At 39.0% G+C, this 19,454-nt stretch overlaps 1 protein-coding gene and 2 long non-coding RNA genes across 6 annotated transcripts in view; 1 reads left to right on the top strand and 2 right to left on the bottom strand.

Moving 5' to 3' along the window:
* The first annotated feature begins 5,398 nt into the window (after positions 1-5,398).
* On the top strand, positions 5,399-17,275 carry LOC112195249. 4 transcript variants are annotated; one of them, XR_002934430.2, is made up of 5 exons: positions 5,399-6,079; positions 6,163-6,306; positions 6,981-7,054; positions 16,818-16,880; positions 17,046-17,275. It is a non-coding gene; the product is annotated as an uncharacterized LOC112195249 (long non-coding RNA). The 4 variants fall into 4 exon arrangements; XR_005808234.1 differs by having other exon boundaries at positions 17,166-17,180; XR_002934429.2 differs by having other exon boundaries at positions 5,406-6,079; positions 16,818-17,275.
* The window catches only part of LOC121048806, a 27,365-nt gene continuing 20,962 nt past the window's right edge, over positions 13,052-19,454 (bottom strand). Inside the window, exon 7 of the mRNA XM_024335618.2 lies at positions 13,052-13,498. Within this exon, the coding sequence (XP_024191386.1) occupies positions 13,311-13,498 (188 nt within the window). The 3' untranslated portion in view covers positions 13,052-13,310. The remainder of the gene's footprint in view (positions 13,499-19,454) is intronic.
* Positions 19,231-19,454, bottom strand: part of LOC112195247 — a 2,160-nt gene continuing 1,936 nt past the window's right edge. The window contains exon 3 of the long non-coding RNA XR_002934425.2: positions 19,231-19,437. This is a non-coding gene — a long non-coding RNA (uncharacterized LOC112195247). The remainder of the gene's footprint in view (positions 19,438-19,454) is intronic.

Here is a 19,454-nt window from a genome sequence, read left to right as displayed (position 1 = left end):
AGCATAGAGATAGAGTTATACATGGAAACATAATAGTACATTGATTGGATATCTCCTAAGATTCACCAAGAATATCTCTAATATAAATCATATTTCAACTAGAACAAGTAACCACGAGTTTGGGCCAGACACATATTCTGGATTTACTTGAACAATTTATATATTTTCTTTTAATTTACACATATTCACATAATTAAACCTTCCTTATAGGTTTTAAGTCTAGGGTTTTTATCCATTTACCCCTTTTTTAGAGATTTTTTTCTCACTTACCCCATTAAGTTTTTTTAATTCTCTCTTACCCACAACACTCTAAGGAGGTCTTCCCTAATACCCCATTAAGATTTTTTTTTTGTTTTTTTAATTTTGTTAATACCATTTTACCTTCACCCCTTTGTTACTTAGAGAGAGAGAGAGAAAAAAAAAATGGAAGAGAGAGAAACCATAGGAGACTTCGTAGGAGCCCAATCACCAATCACCGACTGCCGGAATCAGGTCAACTTTTGTCGGATTCCGGTCATCGGTTGCCTGATTTCTGTCACCGGCCGCCGTCCACCAGATTTTTTCTGAAAATCTCACTGTAAATGTTTATTGCCCCCAATAGACATCTATTACCCCCCAATAGAGGGGCAATAGACCTCTATTGCCTCCCAATAGACCTCTATTGCCTCCTAATAGTTGTCTATTGCCCCCCAATAGACGTGCCGTGTATTACCCCCTAATAGACGTCTATTGCCCTCCAATAGAACTTTTGGTCGCCGAAATGAGAACTAATTTCAGTAAAATTAGACAAATAAAACTTTAATTAAGAGAAAAAATGAGGAGATTATATCAATTCAAAACATTTATTGCCCCCTAATAGACATTTAACGGACCTCTATTACTCCCTAATTGACTTTTTTTTTTCTTTTCAGGGTTTCCTGGCCCCTTTTTACCAAAAGAAAAAAAAAAAAAAAAAGAGAGAGAGTGCAGACATGTTCGATCTCAGACGGAAAGAAAAAAACATATAATTCGTGGAACACAATCTAATCAGTGATTAACTGGAGTATAAGTTACCATGTAATATTGCTGGCTTAAATTTGACTCTTTACTAAACTAAGACCCAAGAGTCTGTACCACCATTTCTTTGATTCACAATCACATTAAATATTCCCAACTATACAAACCTTGAAACCACGTGTAGCCATTACCTAACCCAAAGACCAACTCACATTTACAGAGCCTCCATTTTGATCTCTCTCTCTTAGTTCCCAGTGAGTTACTCACTGAGTCAGTTCACCGACTCACAATGTGGCCGGCTCTCTTCACCGCAGCATTCACGGCCTCCACCGGACTCGTCACCAAAAACTACCTCCTCAAGCCGCCGCCGAGATTGCGTGCGGCTTGATCATCAACTCCGGATCCACCAACCGACGTCGTCTTGGACGATGCGACGCTGCAACGCTCCGTTGCTTCTGTTTCTAGGTCTCCGGTGCTGCCGTGGGAGAGTGACTGTGAGGATCAGTTGAAGGAGGTTCTTTTTAGGTTTTCGAGCAACAGTGGGAGTGGGAAGAAGAAGAAGAACTTGTCTTAATAAGAAGATGAAGAAGAAAGAGCCCAAAGACTTGTCCCTCCCAGCTGCTATTGTTGTTGTGGCCGAAGATGCGAATGAGGAGGAGGAAGAAATTGAAGACGGTGAAGAGAGACAGAAGAGCAAATGCACTCATGAACCAAGGGCAATTGCTGATTTGCTAACCAAATTGGTACTACCAATCCACTATTCATCCCAAATTGGCAATTGCCTCCAGCTTAGACAATGCACCAATGAAAGTCAATTTGCTTGCCAATTCACTATTTACAATTCAAATTTGAATAATTCATTAATTCAAAATAATGTAAAACTTATAATTTAATTAATTAAATAATTAATAATTAGATTAATCATACAATATTAATTTTAAAAAATTAATGAAATTTTTTTAAAAACAAATTAAATTGTATATCAAGTATAAATATCATTCCCAATAAAGAAAAACATAGATATCGTTATCATAAAAAAAAGGGTATTTTGTTGTGAGAAGATTGATAATTGAAAGAAATGAAGAGAAGATTGATGGAAAAAGAAGATGGAGAGGTAAAATTTTAATTTTTGAATATTTTGGTGTGAGAAATTAAAGTGTGGAAATAGATATTTATAAAATTTTTGAAAATAAATTTTAAGAATTTATTTTACCTTACAGATTATTTTTTTGGTGAAACAAAAATTGCCGTTGTCATTTAATCACAACCATTGGATCGAAGGATCCAACAGCTACGATTAAATAATCGTTACAAAAAAGTATGGGTCAAAAAAAAAAAAGTCGTTGGCAACAGGTCTACATGCTTGTGGAGCCCACCACCACGGTCGGGCAATTCATTGACCGACGATTAGCAAACCAATTGCCTGGGCAAGTGGTCCTCATGTGCTGCACAGTGAGTGCCTGGGCAATTTTGTCCCGCTGCATGGCCAATAGTGATCCTCCTCTCCAATTGGTCACCCAATTGGCTTGTTGGTGCATCTGCTCGAAGAGAGCGATTGATGATGAGAGTGGACAATTGTGTAGTTTATCAATTAGGTTGAGGGCAAAATAGTCATTTTACTTTAAATTGGGTTAGTGGGAATAAAAATTTGTTGTTGGGGTAAGTGAGATAATTTTGAATCATTTTGGTGTTTTGGGTTAAGAACCTTTAAGTATATAATTATGATTTTTCATTTTTTTTAGTTTGACTATTTTACCATTCTGATTGAATAGGTAAAATATTCCTCAAATATAGATGTGTTGAAGGAAAACCTAATTTGTGTTTAGCCCAAACTCTAGGTTACTTGACCTAGTGGTAATAGGATTTAATTAGAAGGATCTAGAATCCTAATCAATGTAGAATTACTTTCCTTGTATGATTGAGATTCTATGCATTGTAATCCTCTATATAAAGAGGCCCCTATTATCAATGAGAATACACAGCAAATTCCTCCCAAATTCAGTTTCTCTACAACACGTTATCAGCACGAAGCCCTAACCCTGAAATCCTAAATTCGTAGCCTTCAAATCCCAGAAACCACCGCCGCCCACCTTGAAGATCCCAACTCCAGGAGTTCAGAACCGGCGGCCTCACCCCCAGAACCGGCCGGCAAACCACCGAACCGGCCACCGGAAAAAGCAAAGGTTCCCCTGCCCGGTTCAAAGCTTTTCTCACCACCTCCTGCAGCCATACTCGACCACCTGCAGCGTCTCCACCCCAGAAACCCAGAACCGGAAATTTCATCACCAGAACCGGCCAAAATTCCACCGAACCGGCCACCGGAATCCTCCTAACCTGAACCGGCAGAAGAAAGAAAAAAAAAAAAAAGAGGACCTGTGCAGCCCACCTGCTGCAGGCTCAAACCCACAGGTTAAGCCCACGTGCAGCAGGCCCCAACCCAAGCTGCCAAACCAAGCCGCCAAGCCGCCAAGCCTTCTGCCATGTCAGCACCGGACCTGCCACGTCAGCGCGCGGACCTGCCACGTCAGCTACCGGTCAACGACCGGTCAACACTTTCCGACGACTTTTCCGGCCAACTTCCGGCGACTTTTCCAGCCACTTCCAGCGACTTTTTCCGATCAGCTACAGTAACTTCCGGCGACGACTTTTCCGACCATCTTTTAAGGTAATTTTTCTAAAAGTTCCCGTTTTTCTGAAGTTTTTCAATTTCTTCTTCTTTTCTCGGGGACTTCCAAAATCCCTTCTTCTACCCCCCTTTCTCTACATAGGGGAGACCAAAAGCCGAACTGTGGGGGTTCGCGCTCACTCCAAGCTTGGAGCTTGTAGAGTCCTCCAAACTTAGAGTTTGTTGAGAAGAAAACGATCGACCACATACATCGTTATTTCGATCTAATCCAAACCCCCTCTTGGAATCGGATTTTCTTGGAAGCGACTACGCTCAGAAAATTCATAATTTCTTGGAAGCGACTACGCTCAGAAATTTAATAGTTTTTCGTGGTAGCCTTTTTCGCTCCGAAACTAACCCTAATCTTGTGTTGTTTTTCAGGATGAGTTACCTGAACAAGTTGAGCTTTGTCCCACTCGAGACAACTGGCGCAGGATACCATAGGTGGGTCCGAGATGTGCGCCAACATCTTAAGGCTGATGGAATTCTGGAAACCATCCAAGAGCCTGGTCAGAACGTACTCTCAATTGAGCAAGCTACTGCTTTTGAAGCAAAACAAGCTAAGGCCATAATTCTCATGACAAGGCACATGAATGATGCGCTCCAAAATGAATACCTCAATGAGGAAGACCCAAGAAAGCTATGGGTAGAACTAGAGCAGCGATTTGGCAACGTTCGTGACTCCCTGCTTCCTGATTTAGAAGTGCGATGGCATAGCCTCCGCTTTTGTGATTTCAAGTCTGTGCTTGATTATAATTCGGAAGCTCTTCGTATCAAGTCTCTGATGGAGTATTGTGGCCAAGCCATAACTGATACGATGTTGATCGAGAAGACTCTCTCTACCTTCCCCGTCTCTGCATTGATGATTTCAAAGAATTATCGGATTGATGTAAATGCAGGAAGTATCACAAGGTTTCATGAGCTCATTGGCGCCATGAACGTAGCTGAAAAGCACGATAATATCCTTGTGAAGAACTATAATGCTAGACCCGTGGGAACTAAGCCTATTCCGGAGTCTAACTATAGTCGCGCCCCCAATGGAGGACGCAAGGAGCGAAACCCTAAGGATAGGGACAATTCTGGACGTTCTGGTCCATATATTCGCCCTAAAGAGGAAGGAAATCGCCAAGAGAGGCGTGCACGGAACCGTAGAGGTCAACGTGTGAAGAGAGAGAGAGGCGGAGCCTCCGACCATGGTGGTAACGCCACCAAAAGGATAGGTTGTTCAAATCGCGCCCCAATGGCGCCTCGATCAAGGGAGCTTGACCATGATGATGTTTGTTTTCGATGTGGATCAACTGAACATTGGGCTAAAACATGTACCGCACCCCAGAATGTTGCAAACGCATACAAGACGTATCGTGAAGCAAGGGAACCAAATTACATGGCACAAGATGATCAAGATGGTGATCTAGATCTAAGGGTGGAAGACTACAAGGATCAAGACCCAGAAACTGGCGATTTTGATTAAGTCTTTTTATTTTCCAAGAGATGTAGGCGATTGCCATATTCCTTTTTTGGATTAGATTTTCTTTGATCATAGAAACAATGATGTATTTCGTTGGCTTATGAATAAAATTTCGAGTTCTTTTCATTATGACTCAATTTTGATTCTGAGCATATGACTTTGTGACTACGATGGCTAGACCATCAGTATTAATTTAAGGACATGGAATAGCCCAATAAGTTCCACTTGCCAAATGGCACCTTGATTACATGTAATACCCCGAAAATCCAAATTATTTTCCGAGGACATTTTCGAATGATTTAGAAGTCATGGGAGATTGTACGAAGCTTGGAGAAGTGTGGAAGTAGTTCGATCGATCTTATTTCGAAAACGAACGTTATTTAGGGGCACGTGAAAATCGACTTTTTATACGTACCAAATTTGGGAAAATTTCCTTGATGAAAGTTGTAGGGCTCGTCGATATGATCGCGTGCATATGCGGAAAACAAAAATCGGAGTTCGTATGAATTAGTTATGATTTTTTTGAAGAAGTTTCCAGTTTAATATAAAAGCTACCATTTTTGGCAATTTTCCAAAAATACCGTCAGTTTCCAAAATTGGAAGCTGAACTTCTCTCTCTTCCTCCCGCGTCCGAACGGAGCCGAAAGCAGGGACTAAGTTCTCCGGCCAATTTCTTCCTCTTCCGGCCACCTCTGGACGATCAACCACGTCCAGCAGCTTCGTCTCACTCCTCTGAAGTCGTCTGTGGCAACCTTGCACGGTGGCGAGGCCCCTAGCGGCGGCGGCGAGCCGGTTTCGATTAAAGCTCAAAATTGGTCAACGCTGGTTTTCTCCAAGTTCCGGCCACCAAAACTTCCGATCCTTGGCTCCATGAACTCCCCTCAACCTGCTGATCATCATACTAGGAGGATTGCACCTAGAGTGACCGGTTTCACGTTCGTCGGAGCTCGGTATGTATTCGATCCGAAACGAAAATCTTTAGATCGGTATATCTCGAGCTGTAGTGCATCGTTTTGACTGATTCTTTTTCCAGTGGGTTAACCTTGATGTCCTTAGCAACTCTCTAGAAGGAATCGAGGCCTGAAATTGAAGTTTTTACGTCGAAAATCGAGTTGGTCGGTTTCTGCAAATTTCCGCCGGATTCTGGAAAATTCCGGTCACCTTCATACTGTTCAAGGTAATTTTCGACCCCTTCCGGTCATTTTCAGACTTCGTGCTAGTTATGAAAGTTATTCAGCTTGATGAGAGAAAGAGGAGCAGCCCGTCCCCGACACCATTGGCGGTGGTCGGCGGCGGCTCTGCCCTTTTTCCGGCGACCTTTTCCGGCCACCTCCGGGGGTCAAAAATGTGATTTCTTTACAGTTTTAGATGCTACGTTTCGATACGATCGTTTGCATATATAATTCATAATTTTTGGATATCGTATGATTTAATTATGAATTTTTACGGTTTCGATCGATTTCGATAATCCAATTAATGTTTTTCGAAGATCGGACCGTCCGATGGATTTGTAGTTTTGATATGTTGATCGTATGACTGTCCCGGTGACTCTGTGTGGTCATGGGCGAAGATCCGACCGTTGGATCTTCGTATAATTGCTAAACAGTGATTAGGGAGGCGATTCGTGTGAATCCGTCCGTCGGATTTTCGTATAAATTGGTGAAGATGTTAGTAAGGACAATTCAGGAAGATCCGACCGTTGGATCTTCGTGATGATTTTTGGAGGATGATCCTGAAGGCGATCCGTGAGGATCCGACCGTTGGATCATCATTTAATTTCAATCTGACCGTTGGATTGTCGTTTGAGTATGTTTTTGAGTTATTGGCTAAGTTAAGGTCATGTTTGATTAGGTGATTGACGGTCTTCCTTGGGTGAGCGGTTTCGGTGTGTATTGTGTTGAAGTGAAGACGCAGCGGGACTAGAGGTGAGTAAACCTCACGCGGTTCATATTACGAACCGATTACTTTTAATTAATTTTATTTTGTCGTAATTGTGTGAAAAATATTTATGGAATAAATATTTGTTTTAAATCATATGGACTTGATCAACTACGGTCCATAGGTAAGTAAAATGATTTAATTATACAAAATGATTTTCTTGTGTGAAGTATAGTTGGTATTAGTGGTCATTCCTGAGTGGGTGATCACGTATATATATATTTACGTGATTATATATGGAATGGTGTGACATGGAGATGTGTGATTTTATAATGATTTATTTGATGTGAAATCGAATACGTGATTTATCATATTCATTTATGATGATAGTGATTGGTGAAATTATATTGAAAATTTATGGAGGACGTGGTATTGAATGATGATATGATTGAGTATGGATTGATGATTTGCTGAATTATATTTTGAGCACATATTTACACAATAATAGTACGTATCATGGAATTATTGATCCTATTGTGTGAAAGAATATTATTGTACTCAATTTTGGTTGAGTTTAGGGTCAACATAGTGACCAGCATGGGGGAATCGGATGCCCTAATACTAGGTGGAAGATGGGCTACGATTGGTTGAGTTTAGGGTCAACATAGTGACCAGCATGGGGGAATCGGATGCCCTAATACTAGGTGGATGATGGGCTACGATTGGTTGAGTGTAAGTGATGCCACAACCCTTGTTGGGTGATGGGCTAAGTTGAGTATGTGTATCGGACGTTCTATGCTGATGAACTACGATAAATGCAAATTATATCGGATGCCACAACCAGGGCCAGGTGATGGGCTACGATGCAGTAGAGCTCTAGTCTGTCAGTCACCGTATTTGTATAAATACGCTTTCGGGGTTTTGAGAAGAAAGATGTGAGTCTAGTTCCCGTATTAATCTTTGGTGATTTAGAGTTGGTGATTTTAGTGACTGATTTTGGGGATTGTGGATTGCTTTGTGGGTATTGTGATTTGTGGATAGTGAAAATGTATTCCTTGTGGTTTTCCATGAATGGATTGATGTCTCTTTGCAGACGTAATACTGTTGAGTTTTTACTTGAACTGTAAGAATTGTAATTTAATAAATCAACAGTTCCTTCTTGTTTACTCATACGGGCTGTCATGGCTTACCGGGTTTGGTGTTGTTGCATTCCCGGTACACTATTCAAATTGTGTAGCGGGTAATCCTACAGGTCAGGAGAATCGAGAAGGTGATCAGACTGCTTAGAGTTGTGGTATTCGAGTTACAACTTTGTGGTGAGGTTGTCATGCTCTTTGAGCTTACATTTAATTTTGGAGAGGGTGGGTTGTAATATTAAAGAACTTGAAGATTTGGTTTATTGTAGTAATGAGAGGTGTGAAGTGTGGTTGTTTGTGAGAAAAAAATTCAGGACGTTTATTTGTAATTGTTATTATTCATGTTTCGGATTTGAATTGGTTATTCAAATTCGGGGCGTGACATTACAGTTGTCACAGAAACTCTCTACGCTCTTAGGGCAAATAGTACCCTATGAATAGCCAACGAATTCCATGCGAAAATGCATGTAGAGAACGGAAATGAGTTCCTTTGCATTACCTCTAATGATTGCGAACAAAGACGCATCTTAGAGACGTTTATGTGTCTCTCTAGTGGACTTTATGTCACTATTCGAGCTATTAAATCCAATAAACTTATGAGATAAGATCTCTTGGATTTAGACACATATTGGCTTTGTCACGACAGGATAGATCATCCTAGTCATGATATGATGATCCGTCTACAAAAGACTTCACATGGACATTATTTCTTTTGAGCAAAATGAAGCAAGATGCCGCCATAAAAGGCGCCAACCATGGGCATAACGCCATGGTTGTTCCTCCTTGTGGCCATGACGCCATATATGCTTATTTCCATGGCTCCCACGCCATGATGGGAGATGTAGTCACACATTTTGCTTCTAATAGCGCTACAGACGCTTAGGCCTAACCAAAATCCTCATTGGTTGCTTCTACAGCCTCTCGCTCGTTTTACAAAGCCCATTCCTTAGGGAAATTAGGACTGAGACCGTCCTATGCAAAGGATATGACAATACTCATTCTGCTCTTACAAAGAATCCGTAGGGATTTTGTGGATTGATTCAACCAACTTGCGGACGCTTAAATATTTCATGATGTTGGTTGACACGCAAACACGCCGGTCACGTGTTGTGCCATTGTCCACCTATAAATGCTACTTATGCTACACTCCTAGCACATATCATGTGACAACGGGCTAACTCCCCAAATCATCCTATTCAGTCAATTGGATTTGACTATGCTAGTGAGTTTACATCGAAGACTTTCGATGGATATTGCAATGGGTTTGATGTTGGACATCACATTCCCATGTACACACCCAATTGGTCTCGCGGAAACTACTACGATGGTCGTCCGAACATTGGTAATGCGCACCAATCTTCTTACATCCGCTTGGGGTGATGCGATATTGCATGCAGTCATGTTAATTCGTCTACGACCTACCGCCACTCAATGTACCTATGCGTTACAGCTAGTGACTGGGTACACGTATTTTGTACTTACGCACATTTGAGTGAGCCATTTATGTGCCAATTGCACCGCCACAGCGCTCTATGATGGGTCCTTACAGACGAATGGGCAACTACGTTGGATTTGAGCTTCCAACAATCGTCCGCCACTTAAATGCCCTTGCTAGGCGATCTTCTTACTGCTAGATTTGCGGATGTCACTTTGATGAGACAGTCTTCCCGTCGTTAGGGGGAGATAAGAACACGAATGTTCAACAGGAACGACAAGAATTGTCGTAGTCTGTCCCCACTATGTCTCATCTTGATCCCTATTAAAGTGACGAGATCACACAAATATGCTGCAAACATGCCTGCAAGGAAGGACGTCCCTACGAGAGAACGTAGCGCCACCCTACACGGAGGTAGGCATGGCGCCAATGCCAAAGAAAATGGCACTTTGGCGTTACAGGCCATGGCCCCAGCTAGGATGCGTGGGGAGGCCCGTGGGTTCGAAGGATACTTTGGCACATTCCAATTCTTTAATCATCAAGACTCAAAATCCGTCTCATGAGTATCTTCCGGGTTATGGTTATCGTTGGGGGACGCCTCAACGTCAGAACCTATTCTTGAGAATATAGAGCTCTATGAAAATTACACTAGTGTACATGAGACGTGGGATAGAAACTCCATCATAATTGATGATGTAGTTACGCATTTTGTTGCGCATGAGTTTGCTGAGTCTGAAGATATCGAACCACGCTCCGTTGATGAATGAATGAATGCCAACGTAGAGAGTTTTTGGCCTAAATGGAAAGATGCGATCCAGGTTAAGATGATTCTCTAACGAAGAGGAAGGTTTTCGAGCTAGAGATGCCAACACCTCCTAACATAAAACCTATCGAATAATAGGTCTTCGTTAGAAAGCGTAGTGAGAAAAGGAGATGGTAATCTCGCCTTATGGCGCAAGGCTTCTCACAAAACGCCCTGGAATCAACTACGATGAGACATATTCTCTCGTAATGGATGTCATTGCACTCCACTACCCTGTCAGTTTGGTAGTTTCCGAATAACTGAACATGCAGCTTACAAATATGGTCACTACGTATCTCTATAGGGATCTAGATACGGAACATACATGAAGGTTCATGGCGAACTTCATTTACCCAAGTCAAGAGGTTCTAGACCATGGAGCGCGTTTACAAAGAGGTTGAAACGCTCACTAAAGTGACTACTTGATTGGGAAGGGATATGCCCACGCGTTTCTATAACAAGTTTCGGATTCTATCGCGGTTCATGTTGGACATGATCTTCATTAGAAGCCCTTAAAGAGTTAAGGGAAACCGCTGAACACTTGAAATCCGAGTTTGAGATGAAGGATTTTGGGAGAACACGATTATGTCTCGGTTTGGAACTTGAGCATCGTGTCGATAGATGCTTAGGCATTTTGACAAGGTCAAGCCTTCAAGCACCCCCTTGATCGTCCGTAGTCTTGATCCTGAAAAGGATCCTCTTCGTTCGAAGGATGATGACGAAGATGCGCTAGGGGCAGAAATGCCCTAGTTAAGTACAATAGGCGCATTATTGTACTTATCTCAATGCACAAGACCGGACATCTCATATGTTGTGAACTTGTTAGCTAGATATAGCTCTGCGCTAACGCGACGCCATTGGATTGGTGTAAAAGATATCTTTCGATACTTGAGATGTATGAATGATATAGGCTTGTTCTATCCCTACAAAGAGATGATGGATTTGGACCCATCACACACCAGATACGCCGCCAACGCTGGCCTGCGTTCTCTATCCCCATCCCAAAATGACATGTGTTTTGGAAGGTTTTGCTGATGTTGGGTATCTCTCTGACCCACACAAAGGTCGCTCCCAAACTGGTTAAGTGTTCACCATGAGAAAAGATCTTGATATCTTGGAGGTCTACAGAACAGACCGCAGTTGCTATATCTTCGAACAATGCAGAGATCATTGCTCTTCACGAAGTGGTTCGTGAATGTATATGGATTGGATCCATAATTACGCATGTTCAAACAATCGTGGTTTGAAGTCTACCACAGATGAGCCTACGAGCATTTAGGATAATGCTACTTGTTTTGAACAAATGAGGCAAGGCTACATCAAAAGCGACAACACCAAGCATAATCAGCAACAACAGACACTCCTCGAGATCAAAGTGAACTAGGTTCGATCTGAGGACAGTGAGGCAGACTTGTTTACTAAGTCATTGCCCAATTCCATGTTCGAGAAACATGTGGCAAGAATTGGCTTGCGGAAATTATCTGAACTCCCATGATCGTTGTCATCAGGGGGAGGCGCAGACATCAAGGGGAGATGTCTACATGTTCACCTCGAAACGTGAATGGTGTGTTGTGCTCTTTTTCCCCTTCGACCGAGGTTATTTTTGTCCCACTGGGTTTTTGTTACTCGGCAAGGTTTTTAACGAGGCAACGAGAGAAGCACCGCGTTTGGGCAACACAAGGGGGAGTGTTGAAGGAAAACCTAATTTGTGTTTAGCCCAAACTCTAGGTTACTTGACCTAGTGGTAATAGGATTTAATTAGAAGGATCTAGAATCCTAATCAATGTAGAATTACTTTCCTTGTATGATTGAGATTCTATGCATTGTAATCCTCTATATAAAGATGCCCCTATTATCAATGAGAATACACAGCAAATTCCTCCCAAATTCAGTTTCTCTACAACAAGATGTTGATTTTTTAGTAAAATATTCATATCACCTCGTTTACCGGAAATGAAATAGAATAATCCAACACCCTTGTCATTAACTTTCACTTGCTAATTTTGATATTTATAGATGAACCATAGGCCTAACTGTATAATCATTCCTATCGTACGTACATGTGTTAAATATCATTTGAGTTTTAACATAAGCAAATGATTTAGGTACCTATCATTTAGGAGTTCACAATTTGTACCTATCAATCAGGGAATAACTTAGGTAGAATGAACCACAGGTAAAATTGCATAATTTTGTCTATCATTCATATGTTAAACGTCATGTGGGTTTTAACATAAGCAAATGATGTAGGTACCTATCATTCACGGAGTTCACAATTAATTTGTACCTAAATCATTTAGAGAATGACTTAGGCACCTATAATTCAAGCTTTTGAATGTGGAGATTATATGACCTCCAACCCAAGTATTGATTTAAATTAAGCTTTTGAATGTGGAGATTACACAACCTCCAACCCAGATATTGATTTCAATTGTTGGAATCAAGAGTTGATTAATTATGGGCAATGTCTTTGCGCAACCGTTTCAAGACTAGCATCTGCAGAAAGTTTGGGGATAGTGACAGCTTTAGTAATTCTTAACAACAATGGTTTTAATATTTATCTTATTTAATAGTTTTTTTTTTTTAGATAAACCTAATTAATAGGTTTAAGTGTATATTAAAACAATCTTATAGATGGGTTTAATCTAAAAGGTGTGTGTGAATTTGGGTGTAGAATCAAATTCCCCTTTTCATAATAAGCTGATTGAAACTGATCGATAACAAGCATACAACATAATTAAGGCCGCTTACATATAGGCATAAACAAATGCAAGCTTATTCTACATAGAAACTAACTAAAGCCTTAAAACACATCATTAAGGCAGCTCAAAGGAAGTCTAGGGCATCATCAGTAGGAGTAAATCCAACAAATTATAGCCCTTTTATTAATCATCGAACTCGACCATTTGAGGAAGAAGCTAGCAGCTAAGCTAGACGGGGAGGGCTCTGGCTTCAGCTCCGGTCGTCTTACCGCAATAGCACAATGCTCTCTCAATTGGATAAATAAGTGTACATACTGTGCAGTCATCACATTTCTCTATGCATTCTAGATATGGAATAAAGCCTCCCACTGATTTTGCAACTGGTTTGGCTACGTCCAATTCTGTAAGTAATTTTTCTGCATGCACGAATATGGTAGTAACACATATTAAGATTGTAGAACCAATTAATATATATGCCAAGTAGGATAGGAAAAATGTTATAAAAATAAATACTCAAAGGAAGAACACCAAGTTAACAAACAAATAAGAACATAAAATCGAATTAACTAGTTACCTGCATATTCGATTGCTGGCTTCTTGGAGTCGGAATCAGTCTTTTTACCACAATAGCACAATACTTTCTCCATTGGCAAATTTTTTGTACAAATTACACACTCATCACATTTTTCGATGCATTCCGGATATGGAATAAAGCCTCCTACTGATTTTGCAATTGGCTTGGAGACCAAGTCCAATTCTTTATGCAATTCTTCTGCATGTATGAGCTTGTTAGTAACACAGATATTTAGTATTGTTGATAAAGAAAGTATTTAATGATTATTGATTCAAATTGGTTAATTACCGGCCGCTTTATTGGCTGATGATTTGATGTAGTCACCACAAACGCACGTTGATAGTTCAGGTGGCCAAATTAGTGTACAAGCGCATACATGCTTGCAGTTTTTCTGGCAGTCTGAATAATTCATTATCTCTGATTTCACGTTGCTGCTACTCATTTTCGCTTCTTGGACTAAAGCAACTGGCTTCTTGGACTCGTCGTTGTCTCCGCAAATGCACACATTGCTCTCAGGGGGCCACATTCGTGTACAAAAACATTTATCGCAAGTTTTTATGCACTCTGTATAAGGAATGGTGCCTGAAGACTCAACTTCAATATCTGATTTTTCTTTTTCTATCACCTGCACTTGTGCTCCGTCTGCACAAAAAAGTAATGCTATCATATTAAAATACGAATACTCAATAATAATTGTTGGATAGTTCTACAATTTATGTGTCATCGATTCTTTTGCGTGGCAAATCTTATATTTTTTTATTAGTTATCCCTATTTTGTTAGATGTCCTCAAATAGACGTCCGTAATGTCTGGTATATTAGTTTACCGGTTCTTGTCTTCGTCGATTCTACATCAAGTTAGTCCTTGTTGATTTGAGTCTCATTCCATACAGTTAGTCCTCGTTGATATCAAGAGCCGGAGTTGGCCGGTACAATTATATATCAAAAGCCAGAGTTCTGTTCCATATAGTTAGTCCTCGTTGATTTGATGCATGCTTTTACTGCATCTATGTGGATAATTCTAGAAGAGTTAAAGTACTTGTCTTTTTTCATATGAATTATAATAGAAACAATACATCAACTATCAATATCAACAAAGAACAACAAAATTATTTTATATTCTCTTAATTTAATTTGTTAACTTACCATATTTTTGGAGTTCTGCAAATGGTTTCCACTTTCCGCAAAAGCACTCTGCAAGCTCTGCCACACGCCTATCGCAAACGCAAGCGTCACAGACACGGCCGCACAGTAGATATGGAATTTTCTGGCATTCTTATAATTGAACAATAACATATATATATGTGTTAATAAATTATACCAATAATATACGTTTATTCTATTATATGATATAATTTAAGAAACAATCATATGAACATGTAAATTTTGAACTGGAACTAATTAATTTATAGCTAGCTAAGTAGGTATAGGTAATTACCCGAATTAGGGTCTGGCTGGTTCTTGGAGGTAAGGAGCTGGCCAAATAGGTCTAAGCGAGCATGAGCACTGGTTGCTGCCAATGTCACGGCAAGCAACATTAAGAAACTCACTTTCAACATACTTCTGAAACTCATGGCGTTCTCTCACTCAACTCTCAACCCAGTGTGTGGGAAATGTAGAGGCGAGTGAGGGCTATTTATAGCTCAAAATTGTACGCATCGACATCTTCTTGATGATAAAATATATCTAATACTAATTTAAAATGGAAACGTGTTTCTTCTGTTTTTCTTTTCTTCTGGCAAGATGCCATTGTCCAATCAAGATCCAAAACGTGGACCACAATATATATATTATATAAGTTTTGGCTGCCTGTGTTGTAAACAAGTAGGGGCCATCGATCAAGATTATTAGGGATAAGGTTTGGTCCAATATTACACTGTCGTACACCAATTATTATACAAATAATGAACAGTGATGAACAGTACTCCAGTGTTTTTCCGGATTTACCCTCAAAACAGATATAGATCAATGATCAATCTTTAGTTTTTTTTTTTTTTTTCCCTCACTACTATATGTGTCCGGGTCTGACATCTTACCGATCGATTGGATTGGTTTGAGGTGAGTTGGTTGCTGACTTAGAGTTTTATTTTTGGTTAGTTTTTTCAGGTAAAACTGTAGTGTTTGATCATTTGAAAATTTTGATTGATTCTGGAGTCTAGAGTATTCAAATGTTTTTCATTGTTGTTGTTGGAAGTATCTGGGTTTTCTAATTTGATAAGAACTTATTGAGGTATTATTGGGTTTTGATTTGGGAAGGAAGGAAGGAATGTACCTCGATGTATAAGTTTCAGTTACCTGTGTTGTTATGCTGCTGTTTGATTTAGTTTTCTAATCTATCAATTTTGGTTTATGCTTTAGAAAGTGTAGATCTGGTATGTCTCAAAGTAAATGTCTCCAAGCATAAGATAGGAAGGCTAGCCTTACATTATAGAGTCCAAAACAAAAAGGAGTAAATCAAATAAACTTCAAAACAATATCAGGTATGTTTCAAATGGTCTAGGAGAAAAAGGCAATGTGCTCTTCTAGAACATGGCTAAAAGGAACTGCATGATTAAGGAAAAAAGCAAAGAAGCAAAATGTGTAATTTTGTTCCTCCTTATTCATCAAGGGAATTGTTTGGTTGGGATCTACATCCTGGTCAAGTTTATGGATATCCAGAGAATATGAATAGACGGAGATACCGTCATGAGGCTATTAACATATATTACAACATTAATAAAGTTTATGGCTCATGTCATGTAGCCATGTCAATGTTGTATTTGAAAAAGTGGATCTACTACTAATGATCAGGTATCACTATAACCCTTATGAAATGGATCTGATAAGAGTACAAGGAAAAAAGACACAACTGCTACAACAATAGCGTGAACAGTTGAGAACCTTCTGTACAGAAGGGGGAAAAGGCATCAATACGTAAGTTAATAGGAATATCAGAAAACTCAGTCTTTAGTGTGGTTAAAAGACTATGCACATATACATTTGCGGAAGATATTTACCGGTTGTTCCATTCAACTTTTTCTGCTTTGCTCAATTTCTAATATTCCTTGAAGCTATGAGGACTAATAAGATTTGTTAATTTGCAAACCTTCAAGAGCAGAATTTCATCAAGATCAAAATCCACACTGATATATCAAGCCTCCCTTTCTCTATGTTGGTTTTGTAGGTGAGACCTACTCTTGAAGAGCCTAAAGCTGAAACCAGAGGCTTTGAAAATCCAATTTTGAAGGTCTGGTATTGATTCCATTCTCACTCTGTTCACTAGGTTTCAGTTCCGACATACTTTTCCTCCAAAATTTTATTTTGATTCTCTATACACTGACTTCATTTATGTACATATTGACTGTTTGGATTTTCTTTTCTTTTCTTTTTCCTTCGTCTTGAGTTTCTGAAGATGTTGGTTTAGTTTTCACCCAAAGGAGGGAAAGATTTGATGCTAGGATGCTCCATATTCTCATACTGTGTGCTGGAGAGAGCTTAAGATTTGGAATTTATTGGGTTTTGTTGACTGTAGGAGTGGAAACAAAACACTGCTTTCAGTGCTTTGACTCTTCCTTTGTACTAGTATTTTGCTGGGGTTTCTTTTTTTAACCAAATATTGTGCAAGTGATTAACCACAGAAAACAATGAAATCTATGCACATTGTCCGCTTTTCTCTTTTGCCAAAAATGTTATCGCTTGGTGTTGGTTGAGTTCCAATTCCATCATTTTTACTTTGCAATTCATGTCATATTGTATCATCATATCTGTATCATGTGAGTTAAAGCTGGCCTTTGATTTTTGAAAAGCAAAAGCACTTTTCAAAGAAATTGAAATGCATGTATACTCGGTAACTTTTGCATTCATGATTGTTTTCATCCATATTAATTAGCTGTAAATTTTGTCTAATGTACTGCAATGAAATAATGAATTGTGGTAAAAAAAAATGAACAGTTTGTGTCTCTTTACAAAACACTATTCTGATTAATGTAATATATGGTATGTTATCAGTTTGATAGATAATAAAGTCATTTTCAATTATATATTTCATTATTGTAAATTATTACCAAACAACAAATCCCACCGCAAAGCGCGGGTACTATTGCTAGTTTCCACAAAATGCCACGTGATATGGGAAGAAGACTGCCTTTACCCCTTTGATGAATTTTTACGACCTTGAATTAATGGAATGGGATGATTTTTACATGCTTTGTTTCTTGGTCTTTCTTGATTTGTCTCCTTGATCTTCTTATTTGGTGAACTTACATCGTGTTTCTCTTTATTCATAATTTTACATGTATAAACTTTGACTTTCCACCCACGTAAATTTGTTGATGTGGTGGTTACTGGTGTTTCTAATCTCTACTACTATAATTGGAGGCCCTCTTTTGGTGTCAAAGGCTTCACCAAATTTTAAAAGTACCTATAATACCCTTCAATAATATAATTATCAAATTAAGTTAATAAAATATACATAAATAAAAGAGTAAATTGAAAAAATACCCAAGCCATCACTATTTTATGTCCAAAAAATAAATAGTCGATCTATTTTCCATTAATACCACATTATCACCCGCGAGAAACGCGGGCACGTTGCTAGTAATTAGAAACCGAACCTGAACAACAACTACAAAAGCGAAGAGAGAAGACCACCCGTGGATAGCCATAATTTGAGTTGCTAGATTCCTTAATATTAGGTACTAATAATTTATGTGGTTATATTTCTATTATCAAGGTCTATTTATATTTTTATAAACCCACATATTCTTGCTATTAATGGTAAATATAGGACAGGATTTTCCGCCATTGAAGATGGATGAAATAGAGAAGTAAAGTGAAAGGTGCGGGTTCAAGCTCTTTCTTTTCTGGCAAATGAGTAGTTTCAACAGTTCTAAATTTTCTAGGAAATATAGATATTTCACAATAAATATATTTGAAGATAGGGAATATGCAATCACACAATATTTTGTGTCATCAATGAATTTGTCAAGGAATTTGTTTTCAATAAGATCACTTGGTAAAATAAGTTGGCGGTATAGTATGAAATCGAGAAAGCTAACTAGCACTACTAGCAAAACAACAATGACCCACAGATTTTAATCTGTATGTAATAAGACTTTCTCACACGGATTTCAGTGTGTGATAGCTTTTACCTACAGTACACGCACAGATTGAGTTACCGTGTGGTTTGAAAGGGGTGTAATACTCATCTCACACGGATTATTTTGTCCGTGTGAAAATTTGACGTGGGCCCCACAATCTTTCTATAAATATAAAATACCGTAATGAAATACAATCAGTGTGAACAACTCTATTTCACACGGAATTCTGGGCCAAATATGTAAACTCTATTTCACACTGATTACTGTGTGAGATACAACTCATACTGATTTTTGTGTCAAAACCTATAACTTTATTGACACAGATTTCCGTGTGAGATCCATGTACCCTAACTCTCACTGAATTCTGTGTGTAAAAGTGACAGCATGTTAAAAAAAAAAAAATTCTGCTAATTTTGCTAAAAGTGACATAATAATACTTTTATTTCTCTATAATAAATATACTTCATATATTTACAATAAAGTTAACAAATCCACAACTCAATCGAAAATATTAAAACTTTACATTCATAGTAAGATGTTCTTTACATTCCAAGCAAAATACATTTCATACCAAAGTAAATTCTTGGATTACAAAAAACAAGGCTGCCTTCCAGAATACATTGTTGTTGAAGGTGAAATATCACTAAGATTTTCCCCCTTGTCCAAGAATAGTTCCCATCATTAAGAGAGTAAGAGCAAATGAAACTGCATTGAAAATACTA

The sequence above is a fragment of the Rosa chinensis genome, chromosome 3 (genome assembly GCF_002994745.2).
Source record: "Rosa chinensis cultivar Old Blush chromosome 3, RchiOBHm-V2, whole genome shotgun sequence".
Lineage (NCBI taxonomy): Eukaryota > Viridiplantae > Streptophyta > Magnoliopsida > Rosales > Rosaceae > Rosa > Rosa chinensis.
This window is presented reverse-complemented; position numbering and strand designations above follow the sequence as displayed.